Source organism: Heterodontus francisci, chromosome 10, assembly GCF_036365525.1.
Source record: "Heterodontus francisci isolate sHetFra1 chromosome 10, sHetFra1.hap1, whole genome shotgun sequence".
Taxonomy (NCBI): Eukaryota; Metazoa; Chordata; class Chondrichthyes; order Heterodontiformes; family Heterodontidae; genus Heterodontus; species Heterodontus francisci.
Genome location: NC_090380.1, coordinates 16,250,148 through 16,268,698, shown reverse-complemented (window position 1 = coordinate 16,268,698; position 18,551 = coordinate 16,250,148). Strand labels below are relative to the sequence as shown.

The 18,551-nt window shown below is 42.0% G+C and overlaps 1 protein-coding gene across 6 annotated transcripts in view; it reads right to left on the bottom strand.

Annotated features, from left to right (window-relative positions):
* Positions 1-18,551, bottom strand: part of mcf2la (mcf.2 cell line derived transforming sequence-like a) — a 418,987-nt gene that overhangs the window by 354,012 nt on the left and 46,424 nt on the right. For all 6 annotated transcript variants that reach the window (XM_068040155.1, XM_068040156.1, XM_068040153.1 and 3 more), the window contains one exon: positions 13,945-14,025. In XM_068040155.1, coding sequence (XP_067896256.1) covers positions 13,945-14,017 — 73 coding nt within the window. In that variant the 5' untranslated portion in view covers positions 14,018-14,025. The remainder of the gene's footprint in view (positions 1-13,944; positions 14,026-18,551) is intronic.

Below are 18,551 nucleotides of genomic sequence, written 5' to 3'. Positions count from 1 at the left end.
TGTCGGAGGCCAGCTGAATATGACTGCATAGGTGTTGCCAGTAGTCATTTGAGCAGCCTGGCTGTTCTTTTGTGCAGCACTTCTAGCGGCTTTAAGTGCTTCAGATGTTAACTCGCTGGGGGCTTTCTTGTAGTTCAACAGTGCAATACGCTTAGCGGCTATGACAGGTTCCAGCTCTTCAAAGTGAGATTGAAACCAATCTGCGTTCTGCTTCACACGTTTGCCATAGGTGGTCATTGGTGAGTCATGAGATGGTGCCTCTGATGTGGGCCCACCTAGTCTCTGCATTCCCTGTAGGAGTGTTTTGAAGGGCTTTTTCAAGTGAATTTAGAAACTTATCTAACAGCTGTGGATAAGAAATTCTGCTAATGTTGATGAGCGGGCGGCCCTTCTGCTTGGAGTGATGTAGCTTCTTTGGTTTGAGTCTAACCTTGCTGCAGACCAGGGAGGGTCGGTGTCACAGTCCGAACTGTGGAAGCTGCGCGTGATTTGAACGCTGTTTAAAGAGGCTCGCCTTGTGACGATGAGGTCCAGCTGGTGCCAATGACGTGATCTTGGGTGCCTCCAAGAAACCTGGTGACAGGATTTAGTATGAAAGAACGAGTTGGTGATGCAGAGATTGTGATAGGTTCACAACTCAAGCAGTCTCTGTCCTTCTCATTCATCCTTCCAATGCCATAGCGCCCAAGGGAGGAGGGCCATGAGTCATGGTCAGCCCCAACCCTGGCATCAAAGTCCCCCAGCAGGAATAGATGTTCGGGATTGGGGATGCTACTAATGATATTATGGAGTTCCTCATAGAACTGGTCTTTAACTTCAGATGGGGAGCAGAGTGTTGGAGCACAGATGCTGAGTAGGTGTACTGGACCAGAGGCGGTGAGCAATCGGATGGACAGTATGCGTTCTGAGCCATTTGAAGGTGGCTCGATCATGCTGAGCAAAGAGTTTCTGATGGCGAAGCCCACTCCACGCTGTCTTGGTTCTTCACGATCCATACCCTGCCAGAAGAAGGTGTAGTCTTGCTCCCTTAGAGATCCGCTCGCAGGGAGGCATGTCACCTGAAGTGCTGCAATGTCCACATTGAGTCTACTGAGCTTATTGTTAATGATGGTGGTCTTCCGAGAATTGTTGATTTGTGTAGGGTCTTCTGACAAGCCAGGACACATAGTTCTGACATTCTCGCTTGCAAAACAAAGGGCTGCTACCTTCTTTCCTTTCTTTGTCGTGCTGTTTGGTGCGGTGTTACAGTCCACTTGTTGGGCAGTGACCTTGAGCTCCAAGCACCCATTGAAGCAGGTAGATTGAGGCGGGACAGAACCTTACTGACCAGGGGCTGCCCGGTTTGAGGCAGGTGGTAGCTGTCCAGTGAGATGCGATGACCTCTCCCACCAACAAAGGCAACCTGTGGCGCCCAATCTCTACGCCAATTGAGCTGGACTTACAACCCGTAACTGCCGCCTTCCGTGTTGTTGTGGTCACTGTGAGGCGAAGGGGAGCTGGAAAGGGGTGTTACGACGGCGTCCCCCACAAATACAGCCTCAGTCTTGTCGGCTGCCAGACCTTCGAAGATCTTTGAGATCAGGATTGGCTGCAATATTCTTATCTTTTCCCCATAAAACCCTAGGAGGGAAAGCATCTGGTCCTGGGAATTTGTCACTCTATAATGCCAATATTTTCTTAATTACTGTTATTTAGTTTACTTTAATTTTGGTGAGTCCCTGTCTCTGATTCAATATTAGTTTCCTTGGGATGTCTGGCATGCTCTCCTCTTGCTCTACTGTAAATACTGATGCGTAGGAAAATAGGACATAGGAAGGTAAGTATTCAACGTATCCATTTCCTTATTTTACGGACAAGATCACCATTATCAGTTTTCAAGGGGCCCACATTGCTCCTGACCACCATCTTTTACCAAATACAATTGTAAAAGTTTGTATTAATTTTGATATTCCTTGCAAGTTTTTGATTCTCTCTTTTTGTAGCTCTTATTATCTGTTTTGTCACCTTTTGCTGCTCTTTGTATCAGAGTTACCGGGTTTGTGCTTTTCTTTGCATTTTTTATGCTTTTTCTTTTATTTTTAAGTTGTGGTGCAGTGGTTAGCACCGGGGCCTCACAGCTCCAGCGACCCGGGTTCAATTCTGGGTACTGCCTGTGTGGAGTTTGCAAGTTCTCCCTGTGTCTGTGTGGGTTTCCTCCGGGTGCTCCGGTTTCCTCCCACAGCCAAAAGACTTGCGGGTTGATAGGTAAATTGGCCATTATAAATTGCCTCTAGTATAGGTAGGTGGTAGGGTAATATAGGGACAGGTGGGGATGTGGTAGGAATATGGGATTAGTGTAGGATTAGTATAAATGGGTGGTTAATGGTCGGCACAGACTCGGTGGGCCGAAGGGCCTGTTTCAGTGCTGTATCTCTAAATCTAAATCTATCACGAGCCATGGCTTTTGTTTTGGCAAGTACAGCTCTTGCATTTTTGGGGTTTAAACTGGTTCTGTACCAGGTTAAATTCTTTTTTGAACACCTCCCACTGATCTTCTGTTGTTTTACCCATTAACTGTCCAGCTACTCCTCCCTCTCCCTTATGTGACAGAGCGACTCCAACTCTCACTCCAACTCAGTGACTGAGCCAGAGAAATTCAAGATGGAGACATTGACTGCTGACATGTTCACTTGGGACAGTTTCGCTCTCCACAAACCCCCACACAACTAGACACACAACCTAAGCCATATCTTAGTCTATGTCTTTGGTGTCACCCATGGCTCAGTTGGTAGCGCTCCTACCTCTGAGTCAGAAGGTTGTGGGTTCAAGTCCCATTTCAGCACTGGAGCATAAAAATCCAAGCTGATACTTTGTGCTGCACTGTCAGAGATGCCATCTTTCAAGGCCCCGTCTGCCCTCTCATGATGAAAGTAAAACATCCCATAGTACTATTACGAGGAGGAACAGAGGAGTTATCCCTGGTGCCCTGACCAATAACAGATGGTCTTGTTATTGTAATAGTGCTGTTTGAGAAAGCTTTCTGTGCACAAATTGGCTGTCACATTTCCGGTGACTGCACTTAAAAGAAGTATTTCATCGGCTGAATATTTCAATGGCTGTAAGTTGCTTTGGGACTTCCTGGTCATGAATAAATACAAGTCTGTCTTTATTTTATATCTACTTTTTAATCTGTTGTAAGTTTGCTTTTACACAGTAACTTGCAATAAGCACTGAAGCTCTGGACAACATTTTAAATACTTACTGCCTCAAGCTTATATGTATCACTACAAATATTGAACGCAAAAGCAGCACCTTCTTCCCCCTCTGAACCAAATTCCCACCAACACCAAATTCACACTCTACTTACGATGCACTCCATTTATGCCAACTCTGTGCAACCACTCTGTGCGTCAGCAGATAACTGCTTACTTTTATACACTTTTACAAGCTGCACCCAAGTTATTGTGCCTTTAGTTTAGAAAAATAATCCAAGGTGCTTCACAGAGGCGGAATCAGATAGAAATGGAGGCCAAGCCAAACGAGATATTACGAGGAGTGACCAAAGGCTGGTTCAAACAGGTGAGCTTTAAAAGTCTTCTAGGAGAATAGGGTGTTGGAATGGGTGATGTTTAGGGAGGGAATTCTAGAGCATGGAACCGAGGCAGCTGAAGCCAATGCTCTCGATAGTGGGATGGAGGGACGCACAAGGCCAGAGTTGGCAGAATAAAGTGGATGCACGCTTGCAAAAGATTAGAGGAAGAGAGAGAGTGAGGCCATATAAAAAATTTAAACATAAGGAAGTGCATTTTAACTTTGAGGAATTGGGCGATCAGGAGCCAATGTAGGTCAGTGCTGACGGGGATGATTAGAGATACAGCACTGAAACAGGCCCTTCGGCCCACCGAGTCTGTGCCGAACATCAACCACCCATTTCTGCTAATCCTACACTAATCCCATATTCCTACCAAACATCCCCACCTGTCCCTATATTTCCCTACCACCTACCTATACTAGTGACAATTTATAATGGCCAATTTACCTATCAACCTGCAAGTCTTTTGGCTTGTGGGAGGAAACCGGAGCACTCGGAGAAAACCCACGCAGACACAGGGAGAACTTACAAACTCCACACAGGCAGTACCCGGAATGATGGATCAGCAGAACTTGATGTGGGATAGGATACAGAAAATCAATAGCTATCTGGATACTAATGACATCAAGGGATATGGAGATAGCATGGGAAAGTGGCGTTGAGGTAGATGATCAGCCATGATCTAACTGAATGGCGGAGAAAGCTTAATGGGCTGAATGGCTTACACCTGTTCCTATGTTCCAGAAATCAGAGTTTTGGGTCAAGATAATATTCACAGAGGCTGATGTGTGAGAAGACTGCCAGGAGGGTATTGGATTTGCCAATTCTGGAGGTAATAAAGCTATGTAGGGAGGACTTAGCAGCAGAAAGAGAAAGGATGAAGATGGGAAATGTTAGAGGTAGAAGTAGGCAGTTTTTCTTCTGAAGTCAATGAGGTCAGAAGCTCAGCTTGGGTTGACTAGGATGCTAAAATTGTGTACAGTCTGGTTTAGCCTGACACAGTAATCCTGAAGAAAGATGGCATCAGTAACAAGGGCTCAGAGTTTGCGACAGGGACCGAAAATAACGATTTTAGGCTTCTCAATGTTTAATTGGAGGAAATTGGGGACTATGCAAGCCCAGGTGTCATATTACATCACAGAAAGAAGAGCTGGTATGGGAAGAAATGGTGAAGAGGTAAAGATGGGTATCACTGGAGTATATGTGGAAGCTGATCACAAGTCTGTGGATGATATTGCCGAGGAGCAATATGTAGATGAGGAAGAGGAGGAGCCAAGAAGGTTCCTTAGGGGATTCTACAGGTAATGGTGGAGGGAAAGAGAAGTCATTGCAGGGGAAGCTATGGCTACAATTGGATTGGTAAGAATGGAGCCAATTGAGGGATAATTCCACCGAGCTGGAAAGCCAAGGAGAGGTTTTGAAAGAAAGTTGCGTAATCGACTGTTAAAGAATAAAGACAAGTCCTAGAAGGTTGAGGAAGGTTATCGAACCATTATCGCAGCAATAGGCAACGTCATTTGTGTTTGATTATGGTGGGCCTGTTGCAGCAGCAAGGTGGAAACCTGATTGGAGAGATTCAAACAGAGAATGATGGGCATGGTTCTGCAAGGCAACAATATACTCGAGGAATAAAAACAAGAAATGCTGGAAATACTAAGCAGGTCTGGCAGCATCTATGGAGAGAGAAGCAGAGTTAATGTTTCAGGTCAGTGACCCTTCATCAATGAAGGCCCCAAACACTCCTTTCAGGTGAAGCAACGATTTACTTGTACTTCTTTTAATTTAGTAGTCTGTATTCGCTGCTCAAAGTGCGGTCTCCTCTACATTGGCGAGATCAAACGCAGACTGGGTGACCGCTTTGCGGAACACCTCCGCTCAGTCGATATGCACGACCCCGAGCTTCCGGCTGCTCGCCATTTCAACACCCCCCACCCCCTCTCTAATCTCTGTCCTGGGATTGCTGCAGTGTTCCAGTGAATATCAATGCAAGCTCGAGGAACAGCATCTCATTTACTGATTAGGCATGCTACAATAATTTCAGAGCATGACGGGCCCCCTTTTTTATTTTTATTGTTTATTTTATTCTAGTTTGTTTAGTTTGTTTCTACTGTGCCTACCCACTGTTTTTTTTAATATTTATGCTTTGAACCAGGGCTATTTATTTTACAGTCAATTGACACCCTCTCTGTACTAATGCTTTGTCTTTCACCACACCATTAACATACTGTTTGCCTTTGCTCCATGACATTCTGGTCAGTTATTCTCTGTGACCTTGTCCTATCAACACCTTTTTTGTTATCTCTTGCCCCACCCCCGCTTTACTTGCTTAAAACCTTTTACATTTCTAATATTTGTCAGTTCTGAAGACAGGTCACTGACCTGAAACATTAACTCTGCTTCTCTCTCCACAGATGCTGCCAGACCACCTAAGTATTTCCAGCATTTCTTGTTTTTATTTCAGATTTCTAGCATCTGCAGTATTTTGCTTTTATTAATATACTCAAGGACTTGAGATGAAAGGGATACTGGAGATGGAGTGGTTGTTTGCATACACAGGTGGTCAAGGGTGATTTTTTTTTGAGAAGGGAGCTGAGATGGCAATTTTGAAAGGGCTGGGGTGGGGTGCAGTGACTCGCTGTTCAAAATTCAGCTAGTATGCAGGTCAGGAAGGGAAGTTGAGTAGTCAGCACTTTAATAGCAATGGGGTCAAGGGAACACAAGATAAGTTTCACTGACAAGATAAGCTCGGAGAAGACATGGCAACAAATGGTGTAAGAAACCTAGGGTGGGGTTTGGCTCAATGGAGGGAACAGCAGAGGCAGATAAACAGATGGTCTCAGTTTTGGTAGTAAAAAAATTCATGAGCTTCTTGCACTTGTTTTTAGATGTGAGAGCAGAGGGGACAGGGGAACGAAGTTAAAGAAGGATTTGTAGTGGAGAAAAGAAGCTGATGATCCTGGAATCATGAGTCATTTTGGCAGAGGCCGGATGGCACTTGATATCATCCAGTCAGATCTGGTGATGCACAGCGGCACAGTGGTTAGCACCGCAGCCTCACAGCTCCAGCAACCCGGGTTCAATTCTGGGTACTGCCTGTGTGAAGTTTGCAAGTTCTCCCTGTGTCTGTGTGGGTTTCCTCCAGGTGCTCCAGTTTCCTCCCACATGCCAAAGACTTGCAGGTTAATAGGTAAATTGGCCATTATAAATTGCCCCTAGTATAGGTAGGTGGTAGGGAAATATAGGGACAGATGGGGATGTCGTAGGAATATGGAATCAGTATAGGATTAGTATAAATGGGTGGTTGATGGTGGGCCGAAGGGCCTGTTTCAGTGCTGTATCTCTAAATAATAAAAAATAAAAAATAAATAAGTTGTGCACTTCTTGGAATTGAGGGACTGAAGATGGGCCCATTCCAAGGGAAGCTAGGCTGGGACATTGTAAAGGTTTTGCTGAGAATAAAAGGCATCAAAAGTGGAGGTGAGGGAATAGTTGAACAAAATCGGCAGCTGCAGAAGTACTATAGTGAAAGAAGGGTGAAAGGCTAGGTAGTTGTAAGTTCAAGATCACAGTTATAAATTTTTCCAGCAGTGGATGCAGAAGAAAGTGAGATTGAAAGGTGTACTGGGTTGCGGGTGGTGCAGTCAGACATGGTCTTCTCAGGTGATTGAGACCATGGGAGTAGAGAAACCAGGAGATGGCAAGGTCAAGGGAATGACCATGAAGACACATAGTAGAGTTGTACAGAAGGGTTTCGGGAGGACAGTGAATTTAGACAATAGGGGGCTAGGGGAGGTGATATGGAAATTGAAAACAGCAAGGATAAGGAGTCACTCAGTACAGAGGCTGTGGAAGAAAAAGGAGACAGATATTGCAAGATGGGGCTCGAGGGGGGAGTGGAGTGGTAGACAATAAAGGATTTAGATGAGAGGGCAAGGAACAAGGTAAAGTGTTCGGAGGGAAATATGCCAAAAGGGGAGACTTTGATAGGGGGCAAGTTTCAGGATATTAATGTAATCACCCACAATAAGGTAGTGGATGGCAAGAGTTTTGTTCACAAGTGAATGAATATTCTGGAGGGAAATTTGGAGATGGGCCATGATTGCTGAACAGCTGACACAGCCAATGTGGACAGGAGTGGGTGTGGCGAGCAGGATGAAAATAAGATTGGCCCCAAAGTTCACTGGGCAGGATGATCAGTGAGATAGAGAGAGGAGGTTAAAACAGGCAGTTGGGTTTCTGCTCGTGAAGAGGCAACAAGTGCCTCGATGGGCCCATCAGGGAATATTGAGAGAGGTACAGAGGATAGCTGCACACTTATCCGAAGAGTATTCAAGCCTGGGATGGTGCAGTAGATTAAGCAGACAGAGTAATAGTGAAGGGTTCCGAAGAAGGGTCACTGACCCGAAACGTTAACTCTGCTTCTCTTTCCACAGATGCTGCCAGACCTGCTGAGTGATTCCAGCATTTCTTGTTTTTGTTTCAGATTTCCAGCATCCGCAGGATTTTGCTTTTATAATAGTGAAGGGTTGTTGCAAGGATGAGATGACAAAGTACTGCAGAAAGGAATGAAAGGTGGCATGTCTGGGTGACAGAAAGGAAAGAAAATACGAGAGAAAGACCAAGCAGAAAAAGGAGAGATAGAAGCAATGGAGTTGAGTGGGGATTGGCAGCCAAAATGCGCAAGTGATGAATGGACACAAGGAATTCAGGTTACATTAGCATGGCAGGGATTAGGAAAGACATGTCAGTTATAGGCAGAAGATAGGGAGATGATATGAAGGAGCCCAAAGTTGAACTTGAAAGCCCTGTGTCGGGATGGAGTTGATCTGTACATTGTATGAAGTCCAAATTCAGAGGCAATTATGAATATGGAGTGGATCCAGGAGCTGTTGGAGTGGCAAGGTATCAGCTGGTGGAGGTTATGCAGTAGAATCAAGGCATATGCTGATCCAGGGATTTAGCAGAAATGCATATAGTGACCCGAATTCTCTGCATTATAAACTTCTATACAATTCCATGTAATTTTTTTTCACCAACAGCCAGATATGTTGGGGGAGGAAGGAAAGAGTGAATGTGGCGGGGTGTGGGGGCAGGAACAGGAGGAGAAGCAATGCGCAGCAGCGGCTCCAATACCAGCAAAGGAGTGAGACACAGCAAGGTTGGAACTTGAAAGGATCAAAAGCAATGATTACAATTTCGACCAATAGAATGCAAGTCTACAGATGCTGTGTTGTGGCTTTCCAATGCACTGACAGACCTCAGTTACAACATAATAACAACAACTTGCATTTATAAACTACCTTTAATGCAGTAAAATGTCCTAAGGTACTTCACAGGAGTAGTATCAAACAAAATTTAACACTGAAGCACATAAGGAACTATTAGGGAAGATGACCAAAAGCTTAGTCAAAGAGGTAGGTTTTAAGGAGTGTCTTAAAGGAGGAAAGAGAGATAAAGATAGAGAAGCAGAGAGGTATCGGGAGGGATGTTCAGAGCCTAGGGCCCTGGCAGCGGAAAACATGGCCACCAAAGGTGGAGCAATTAAAATCAGGGATGCACAAGAAACCAGAACTGCAGCAGTGCAGATACTTCATAGGGGTTGTATGGTTGGAGGAGATTGCAGAGATAGGGATGAACACAATCATGGAGGGATTTGAAAACAAGGGTGAGCATTTTAAAATTGAGATGTTGCTTAACCGAGCCAATATAGATCAGTAAACACAAGGATGATAAATGAATAGGATTTGGAGTGAATTCCAACACAGGCAGCAGAGTTTTGGATGACCTCAAGTTTATGGAGGGTGAAAAATGGGAGGCCGGCCTGGACAGCATTGGAATAGTCAAGTCTAGAAGTAACAAAAACATGGATCCTGTTCAATACTCAATATCACAAACATGCTAATGTGGTTCTCATGTTCAGAAAGAGTGTGACAAAACAAACAAACAGTCAGGCAACCACAGGTCCATTAGGCTTACTGCCATTCCATGCAAAACAAATGGAACTGACACACCCATTCAACTGTACAACAATAACCTTGTTAACAGCATAGAGTTAATTCAGAAGATGATTCTGTCTGACCAACCTCTTTGACTTCTTTGAGGAATTTACAAATCAAGTGGACTACAGGAACCTATGACAGAGATGGATACACAGGAACTATTTCTCCCAGTGGGGAATCCAGGACAAGGGGAGCACAATCTTAAAATTAGAGCTAGGTAATTAAGATGTAAAATTAGAAATTACTTCTTCATACAGTAGGAAATGGAAATCTGGAACTCTTTCCCCAAAACACTTTGGATGCTGGGTCAATTGGAGCTTTCAAGACTGAGATCAATACATTTGTTTTAGGAAATGTATCAAGGGGTATGGAACAAAAGCTGGTAAATGGAGTTGAGCTACAGATCAGCCAACTCAAAGGGCTGAAGGTCTATTCCCATTCCTAATATTCCACTGACTAATCAGTTAGTGAGGAAAATAAAGGATAAAATGTAAATATGGAAATAAGATACATCTATCTTGCAATCATTACTCCATGTGCAAAATGTCACCCGAATTTAAACAGATTAATTTGTTTAACAAATATCTCACCAATGGTTATTTGAATATCAACTGTACTCAGCAATGCCTTCCAGTGAAACAGGCTGACAATGCGCAGGAGTTAATGGTCAGTCAATGTAATGATTGATCACAGGAACGATCCCTTATATATACACTTCATAAAACTCAGAGCTTCAATTTCAAACCTTTATATTCTCCATCACAGTTCACTGCGGTATTTTACTAACAGGTACATTCAAGAGTTCACCTACCTAGGCTCAACTATCACCAGTAACCTGTCTCTAGATGCAGAAATCAACAAGCGCATGGGTAAGGCTTCCACTGCTATGTTCAGACTGGCCAAGAGAGTGTGGGAAAATGGCGCACTGACACGGAACACAAAAGTCCGAGTGTATCAGGCCTGTGTCCTCAGTACCTTGCTCTACGGCAGCGAGGCCTGGACAACGTATGCCAGCCAAGAGCGACGTCTCAATTCATTCCATCTTCGCTGCCTTCGGAGAATACTTGGCATCAGGTGGCAGGACTATATCTCCAACACAGAAGTCCTTGAAGCGGCCAACATCCCCAGCTTATACACACTACTGAGTCAGCGGCACTTGAGATGGCTTGGCCATGTGAGCCGCATGGAAGATGGCAGGATCCCCAAAGACACATTGTACAGCGAGCTCGCCACTGGTATCAGACCCACCGGCCGTCCATGTCTCCGTTATAAAGACGTCTGCAAACGCGACATGAAATCGTGTGACGTTGATCACAAGTCGTGGGAGTCAGTTGCCAGCATTCGCCAGAGCTGGCGGGCAGCCATAAAGACAGGGCTAAATTGTGGCGAGTCGAAGAGACTTAGTAGTTGGCAGGAAAAAAGACAGAGGCGCAAGGGGAGAGCCAACTGTGCAACAGCCCCAACAAACAAATTTCTCTGCAGCACCTGTGGAAGAGCCTGTCACTCCAGAATTGGCCTTTATAGCCACTCCAGGTGCTGCTTCACAAACCACTGACCACTTCCAGGCGCGTATCCATTGTCTCTCGAGATAAGGAGGCCCAAAAGAAGACATTCCAGATACCTCTTAAAAAAAATATACAGGTTTCATCAATAGATAATGCTGTCCATGTAATGGCCAAATCAACAAATCCTAACTAATAAATGTTCAGGAGACAAAAAAGTGTAGAAAAGAGTTTCAGCAACATTGGGGCTGAGGTAAGGATAGAGATGGGCAATGATACAGGGAAGAAAACTTTGTGATGAATAAAATTTGGTCTTAAACTCAGCTTAGCTTGAAATCCAACAGGACACAAAAGTTTCACAGTCTGATTCATCTTAAGGTGATTGGCTGGTGATGGGACAGAAACCAGCGTCAAAGGGAACAAAGTTTGTTGCAGGGATCTGTTTCAAAGTAATAAAAAGTCTCAAAGCTTCAAAGATTTTCCAAACCAGAAACACACATTTGCAAAGTCATGTTTAATAGAGGAATTTGTGTATTTATGGACTTTTTTTTGGAGTAGGCAGTTTCTGACAATAGAGTTGTTTATCATCACTCTCCCCCTCAGAACTGATGAACCATTTCTGATAATTGAGAAGTTTATATTGGGGATAGAATTGCTTAACATTAATTGCAGATTTTCCATTAACAGACATGAAAAATCACTACTCATTAAATTCATCAACTGCAAGTGTATAACTAAGGTTAAACAATTCTGTCCCCAATGTAAGCTTGTCAATTAAGATTAGACAAAAGATAATTCACCCGTATTTGAAGTGCCACTTTTGTGTACCTGGCTGAATGAATGTTAAGCCAGCAGTGAGACACTGACAGCAAAAGGAACTCTCCCAAGTGGCGTAATTAAAGGGCCCACCATAATATTCAGGTTTTGACTTCTGTTCTGGGGGTTTTATTTTATATATAGATTCAATGGTTGTGGGTGTCAATGGCAAGGCCAGCATTTACTGCCCATCCCAATTGCCTTGAAGGTGGTGGTGTGCCACCTTCTTGAATACATCTGAGTGGCTTGCTGGACCATTTCAGAGGGCAGTTAAGAGTAAACCACATGGCTGTGGGTCTGGAGTCACATGTTGGCCAGACCAGGTAAGGACGGCAGATTTCCTTCCCATAAGGCCAGTGAACCAAATGGGTTTTTAATGACAATCAGGTAGTTTCATGGTCACTAGATATTTATTGCAAATTGGTTTAATTATTGAATTTAGATGTAGTAAATAAAAGGTGCCAGGTATTAGTCTGGCTCTGAATTCTGTCCCGAAGTGTAGTAATTAAAGGCCCGTAGTACTCTCTTCCACTAAATTCTGCCCTTGTGAGCAGTGTGTAAAAGGTCCACAATACTGAACTCCGTCTTCATGTGCAGCCATTAAGGAGCCCACAATGCTGGTCTAGAATTTTGGATTTTATGAATGCTTAAGCTAGCTTAGAACCTCACCATTGCACATCCTCCCCACAATTTTCTGTCTTTGGGTATAATAGTGTCCAAACACGAAATCAGAACAAGCCAGATCCCTGATTCTTTACATCTCTATTTCTCCTGTCACCTCAGACAATGGAAAATTCCACACTATTAGACCAGTTTATGGAGAATAACTGCAGATTTATCTACAAATAAAATATAAATGTAACAAAGGCACATCATAATTCTAAACGGCACAATAATATGAAAGGTGGAATAACTCCTTGCATGTTTTAATGTACCTTTTACAAAAGCTGCCTTTTAAAGCTTCTTACAATGTAGCAGTTCCATGGGGTGAATGAGCCAAACCTATTTTTTTTTTTACATTAACCCTAATTTAAACTATCACAAAAAGTTTACACAAGTATCGAATACCTAGATAGCCTGCTGTTTCCCCATCTGAATTGTTTTCCACTGACAAATTCACCTCTTATACCAATACTTCTCAAGTGCTGTTAATCAAACACGATTATCAGAATAATGCAGTTTTGCTCACACTACTGCAGCTCCAGCATAAGTTAAGAAGATTCTTCAGAAGCTTCTCCACAGATCCCATCATTTCTGGGATTACCTGCTGGGAACGACTGGGACAAAAATATATCCACCCATGTTGTAGTCATATGGAACAGGACAAAAATACATTATCCAACCTACTTTCCAACATTTGTGGCACTATAAAACTGGGTGTAAGGAACAGCTGTTCATCCCTGGCATGCAGTGCTGTACGACAAAGTGGCCCTTGAAATGTATTAGGTGGAAGGGTCCATGCAATCAAACACGGAGTGACCAATTGTGTACATGTAGGTCCATCTTTTTAAATTTTGAACTTTTTTTCAAAATTTTAACAGGGGACACAAAGCAAGGCCTATCACAGCCAATCTGGATTCCCTTTCATACACACTTCCCTCACAAATTGATCCTATCAACAATGTAGATTTCTTTTACTATTGCAGAAAATCGAGGTTGTATTTCGAGCACTGATCAGCAATAGCCTTGTTGTATACAATTCAATTCACCTCTACGACAGCCTTTATCTTAACTGCTTCTTAATCAAAAATCAAGATTTCTTCATCTTACAATCCAATATATTCAGTTTTCCATTTTGTACAGCCTCTGTTTTAAACCCCAGCTTTCTGAAACTACACAAACTCAAAACAGAAATTGTGATTTTGTTTTCCAAATTAATCACTTAATAACTGGCTTTTCTAAGTCAACTTGTTGTTGCTACATCATAATATTTACATGTTGTGCCTCCCTATCCTGGAACACAGAAAGGAACTGTAATTTGAGTTTAGTACCACATATCTCAATGGGACAAAGACACCATGAGGAAGTGCTAGGTGGAGGACACAAGAACTCTTACCTGATCGAATGGCAAATTGTTTGGCCAGCTGTTCAGTGATATCAGCAGCGTATACAGGACTGACTTGCTGCATGATTTCATCTGTAAAATGAAACAAAACAACAATGATTTATAAATTTAAGTGAGATTTAGAAAATCTGATGTTTTTTCACCCAGAATCATTAATTATACAAATATTGCATTATACTGTAGTCTTTGATCATTACAGATGTATAATGCAATATTAGCATTATATAATTACATAGAATATACAGCACAAAAAGATCATTCAGTTCAACCAATCCGTGCTAGTGTTTATGCTTCATGTGACCCTCCTCCCACCTTAGTCATCTAATATCAGCATAACCCCGTATTACCTCTTTCTCATATGCTTATCGAGCCTCCTTTTAAATGCTACTCATTGCTACTGTTTGCCTCAACTACTCCCTGTGGTATTGAGTTCCACACTCTCACCACTCTTTGGGTAAAGATGTTGCTTCTGAATTCCCTATTTAATTTCTTGGTGCCCATCTCATATTGTTGGCCTCTTATTTTGCTTGTCCTCACATGGAAATGAAGTGATCTATGGCTTTAACCCGTTATAGGGACTAAACCAAATGAGGAGTATATCCCTATGAATCTCCTTTAATTAAGTTCAAACCAGACAAATTCTTATAGACACTTATTTGGATCCAAAGAATTGAACTAGCTTTCCCTCAAAGAAAACTAACAGAATATTATCATCTTTTGGATAGCCTATTTTTAATAAGTATGGCTAAGTCATAAATATCCCAGATATAAGAGTCTGGGAAACTCATCTCTCCACCTAAAGACAGGCAGAGAGGGTAGGTAGGGGGGTTCTTGTAGCTCTATACAGAATGCTACAGGAGACAATTTATTATCTTTTATATATTTATTAAAAGAATTTAACATGCAATACATTTTAAGTGGATAAGTATATCACAATATCAAATATTACTGAGATGTAACACAATCTTATTTCTAGCACAGAATCCAAAGGTTTAACCTCGCTAATGTTACAGCAAAATAGCTTAGAATATCCATCAAAATTTAAAGCAAACTTTTACCTTAAATCCCCTGAGTAAACCATGGAGTGAGAAGTATTGTTTGAGGAATCCAATATTTCTAATTTTTTTACTTCAGATAGCCTCATGTTTATATTGTTTCTAAGGTGTCATATGACCTTTTAGCATATAGGTGTTACCTTTGTGTGTGTGTTTTTCTTGCTTTCAAGATCCATATTTGGTAGTATTAACTAACATCTCCACTTAATGTTTTACTGGAATTCCCCTGCTCTTGAAGTTGTGAGCATTTATCTGGTCAAAATGTTTATAATTATATTTACTTGACCTCTTGTTCCTGTAAGTCCATTTTTTGTTTTATTATCTATAGTTGTGTTTTATGGTAGGTTGAACCTTCTTTGTGGGTCAATCTGCCTACATTTACCAATACCATCAATTAATTAAATTTATGGCTACTTTTTACTAATGTCACACAGGATATTTCAATGAGTGTGTTTATCTTCCAAGTCCCTGGCCACAGAAATTCTATTCTAACATGAAGCTTGAAAGACCTTGAATTTTTAGCTCTACATTAAAGGGGAATGTTAGGGAGTCTTGAAAACTGACCATTTATTCAATCTTTAAAATTCTAAAAGGTATATTAACTATATCCAAATTCTATCTAATTAAGCCTATTATACCTATGTTCCATCACAGAAACACCCTATCTGTATTTACTCCATCAAAACCTTTCATAATATTAGGTCATCCTTCAACCTTGTTGTTTTAGAAGAGACCCAGCTTGTTCATCCTTTTATGATAAGAACTGCCTCACTGTTCTGGTATCAACCTTGTAAATCTTTTTTGCATCCTCTCCAGTGTGTTATGGCCACATAGCGTGGGATGTGGGTGGTTCCCACTGTTCAACTCCCACCTGACCGCAGCAAGTTTTTTTGTTATTAGGGTTTTAATCCCTTTGTGTTTTATTTGGCAAATAGACAGCAACAGGTTTTCTTGTAGGTTTAAAACAGAAGATTAATTATTTATTGAGCAATATGCCTTATCCTGAAATTGTCACAACTGCACCCACTCAAGCATTCACTCATATACACACACACACACACACTCAAAAGACAGAGAGAGAGGGAAAGGGATATGTAGTTTGAAGTGAGGTAGAGTTTTGGGGTTCGAGATAAACCTGTTGAATTCTGAGGTCACTTTCTCTTTAGTTGCAGACATGAGGTGTTTGTAGATTTCCAAGAAAGTTCAATTTGAAAACAAAGGATTACTTCCAGTCCACTGCTGCACAAGTTGAAAAAAAAAAGGTAGAATTCGCAGCAGGATGCCTTCCTTTCTAGGTTGCTAGATTTTCTCCCAGCTCTCAGCTGGACAAACATTGGTGATGCTTCTTCCTGGGTCTCTCCTCTCTCCCTTCAGAGATCTACCTTCAAAGCTAAAAGTCACTCACATCTCGCCTCTCTGGGGAGACAGATCTTCCTTCCTGTGGTGACTGTCAATAGCCCAGGATGTGGCTACTTTACACCCTCTATGTCTCAGAAGAGCCCATTCATTTCAAAAATGTCTCGATGTGTTCAGGATGGATGTAATTCACATCTCTTGTTTTGAATGTATTCTTTTGTCCTTGCCAGAAAGTTTTAATATACAAAGGCAGAGTCTTTGGACCTGTGGCAGCCATTTTTTAAACACATTGTTCACTTTGTTTTTAAAAAGAAAAGTCAATTTTTTTTTTTAAGTAACTCTTCAGGTTGAGTTCTTGTAGTTTCAATCTCTGCACTTTACATGGGCATCACAATTGTCTCTATATCCTTTTTACAATAGGTCAACCAGAACTTTACAAAGGACTCAAAATGTGGTTTAACTAAGGTTTATTACAAGTTTAGCATAACCTCTCTAATTTTCAATTCTCTCTCTCTCCAGAACTAACCCCCAGTGTTGGATTTACTTTTGTTATGGCTTCATTAACCTGCGTCATGACTTATAGCGAGTTGTGTATTTGTAATATGTGACCCTTTTGTTTTTCTTACCAAAATTTAATACCAAATTCCTACCTATGTTGAAATTAAATTTGCCAATATCTGTCCACTCTGCAAGCGTATTAATGTCTTCTTGGAATTTGTTTCAGTCCTCCTTGGTGTTGACTATTCTTCCCAATCTATTGTCCACAAATTTAGAAATTGTGGTTTTGATTCTAAAGTCTACATTGTTATTCACTATTTGTATTAAACAGTGATCGCAGCACTGATCCTACCTTTTGCCACTCTGAATACCTGCCCTTTACCCCAACCTCTGCCTTGTGTCTTTTAGCCAGTTAGTTATCCAATCTGCTAATTGTCACCTGAGTCGACATGCTCTTCAATTTGGTGACACAGCAAAATAAAAGTACAATTTCTCTCTTTCACCTTGGGTATAAACTGGGAGTGGGACTTGTATGCGAGAAGAAATCATCCATATCCACAACCTGATTAAAACTAACATGGTACTTTGGGTTACTGATGTGGGGTGAAGCCGGGAGAGAGAAGACAGCAGAGTTGTGCAGAGGGATAGGAGCGGTATGAAAATTATAAGAGCAGAGATGTTAAGCAAAAGGGGGATGAGAAGTGGAGAGATGTGAAGAGTCAAGGAGGGAATGATATGAAGTGAAGAGAAGAGGAATTAAGAGAAAAGGGTGAGCAGAAATGTGAAGAGGTGCAAGGAGGGGAGAGGTACAAGATACAACATGAAGAGGATGAGGAGAGGTATGGAGTGAAGAGAGTGAGAATGATTATGTATGTAGAGGGTGAGAATAGAGTGTGCTGATAACTGGAGAGGTGTAAAGAGGGGAGAGTCAGTTTAAAGGGAGTGAGGAGAGATGCGAGAGGAGGAACAGGCAGAGGAGAAACTTGTTGAGAAGGAAAGGTGTGGTGAACAGGGTGAGGAGAGGGGTGTCAGGCACGTGTATAGAGAGATATGTAGAGGATGAAAATGGAGAGTTGTGAAAAGGCACAAGGACGGGAGACGTGTGAGGAAGAGTATGGCATGAAAAGAAGAGGGTAAAGAGAGATGCGCAAAGGACAAAGAGCAGAAGGCATATGTGGACAGTAGGTAGTTGGGGAGGATAGATTGTTTCAAAAACAATGTATGGGATATGTATATCATAGAAGGTACCTGTAAGAGGTATTACTTGTATTTATTTACACAACAGATTAATATTGAAATGCCCCAAAGCTTCACATGATGATTATTTTTTTGAATAGTTCCTAGACAATGCACCTGCCCCCATCCATGCAGCAGCAACATCTCCCAAACAACACTTGGATAAAATGATGAGTTAACCTGTTTTTGGTGGTGTGGGTTAAGGGGTGAATATTGGCTGGGACTCTCTGCTCTTCTTCAAAATAATTCCCTAGTGTCCACCCACACAGAAAATCTCATCTGCAAGAGTTATCTGCACTTAGATTATGAGTTCATAACCTGGTATGGGATAATTGTTGCATCAATAAAGATTATCAGCAGCTATTAGGCATGACACAGTGCACTGGTCTAAGTGCTGCCCATTGACCATTATTAGAACTGTGTTCTTGGAAGAACCTGTTTGGTGAATGACAT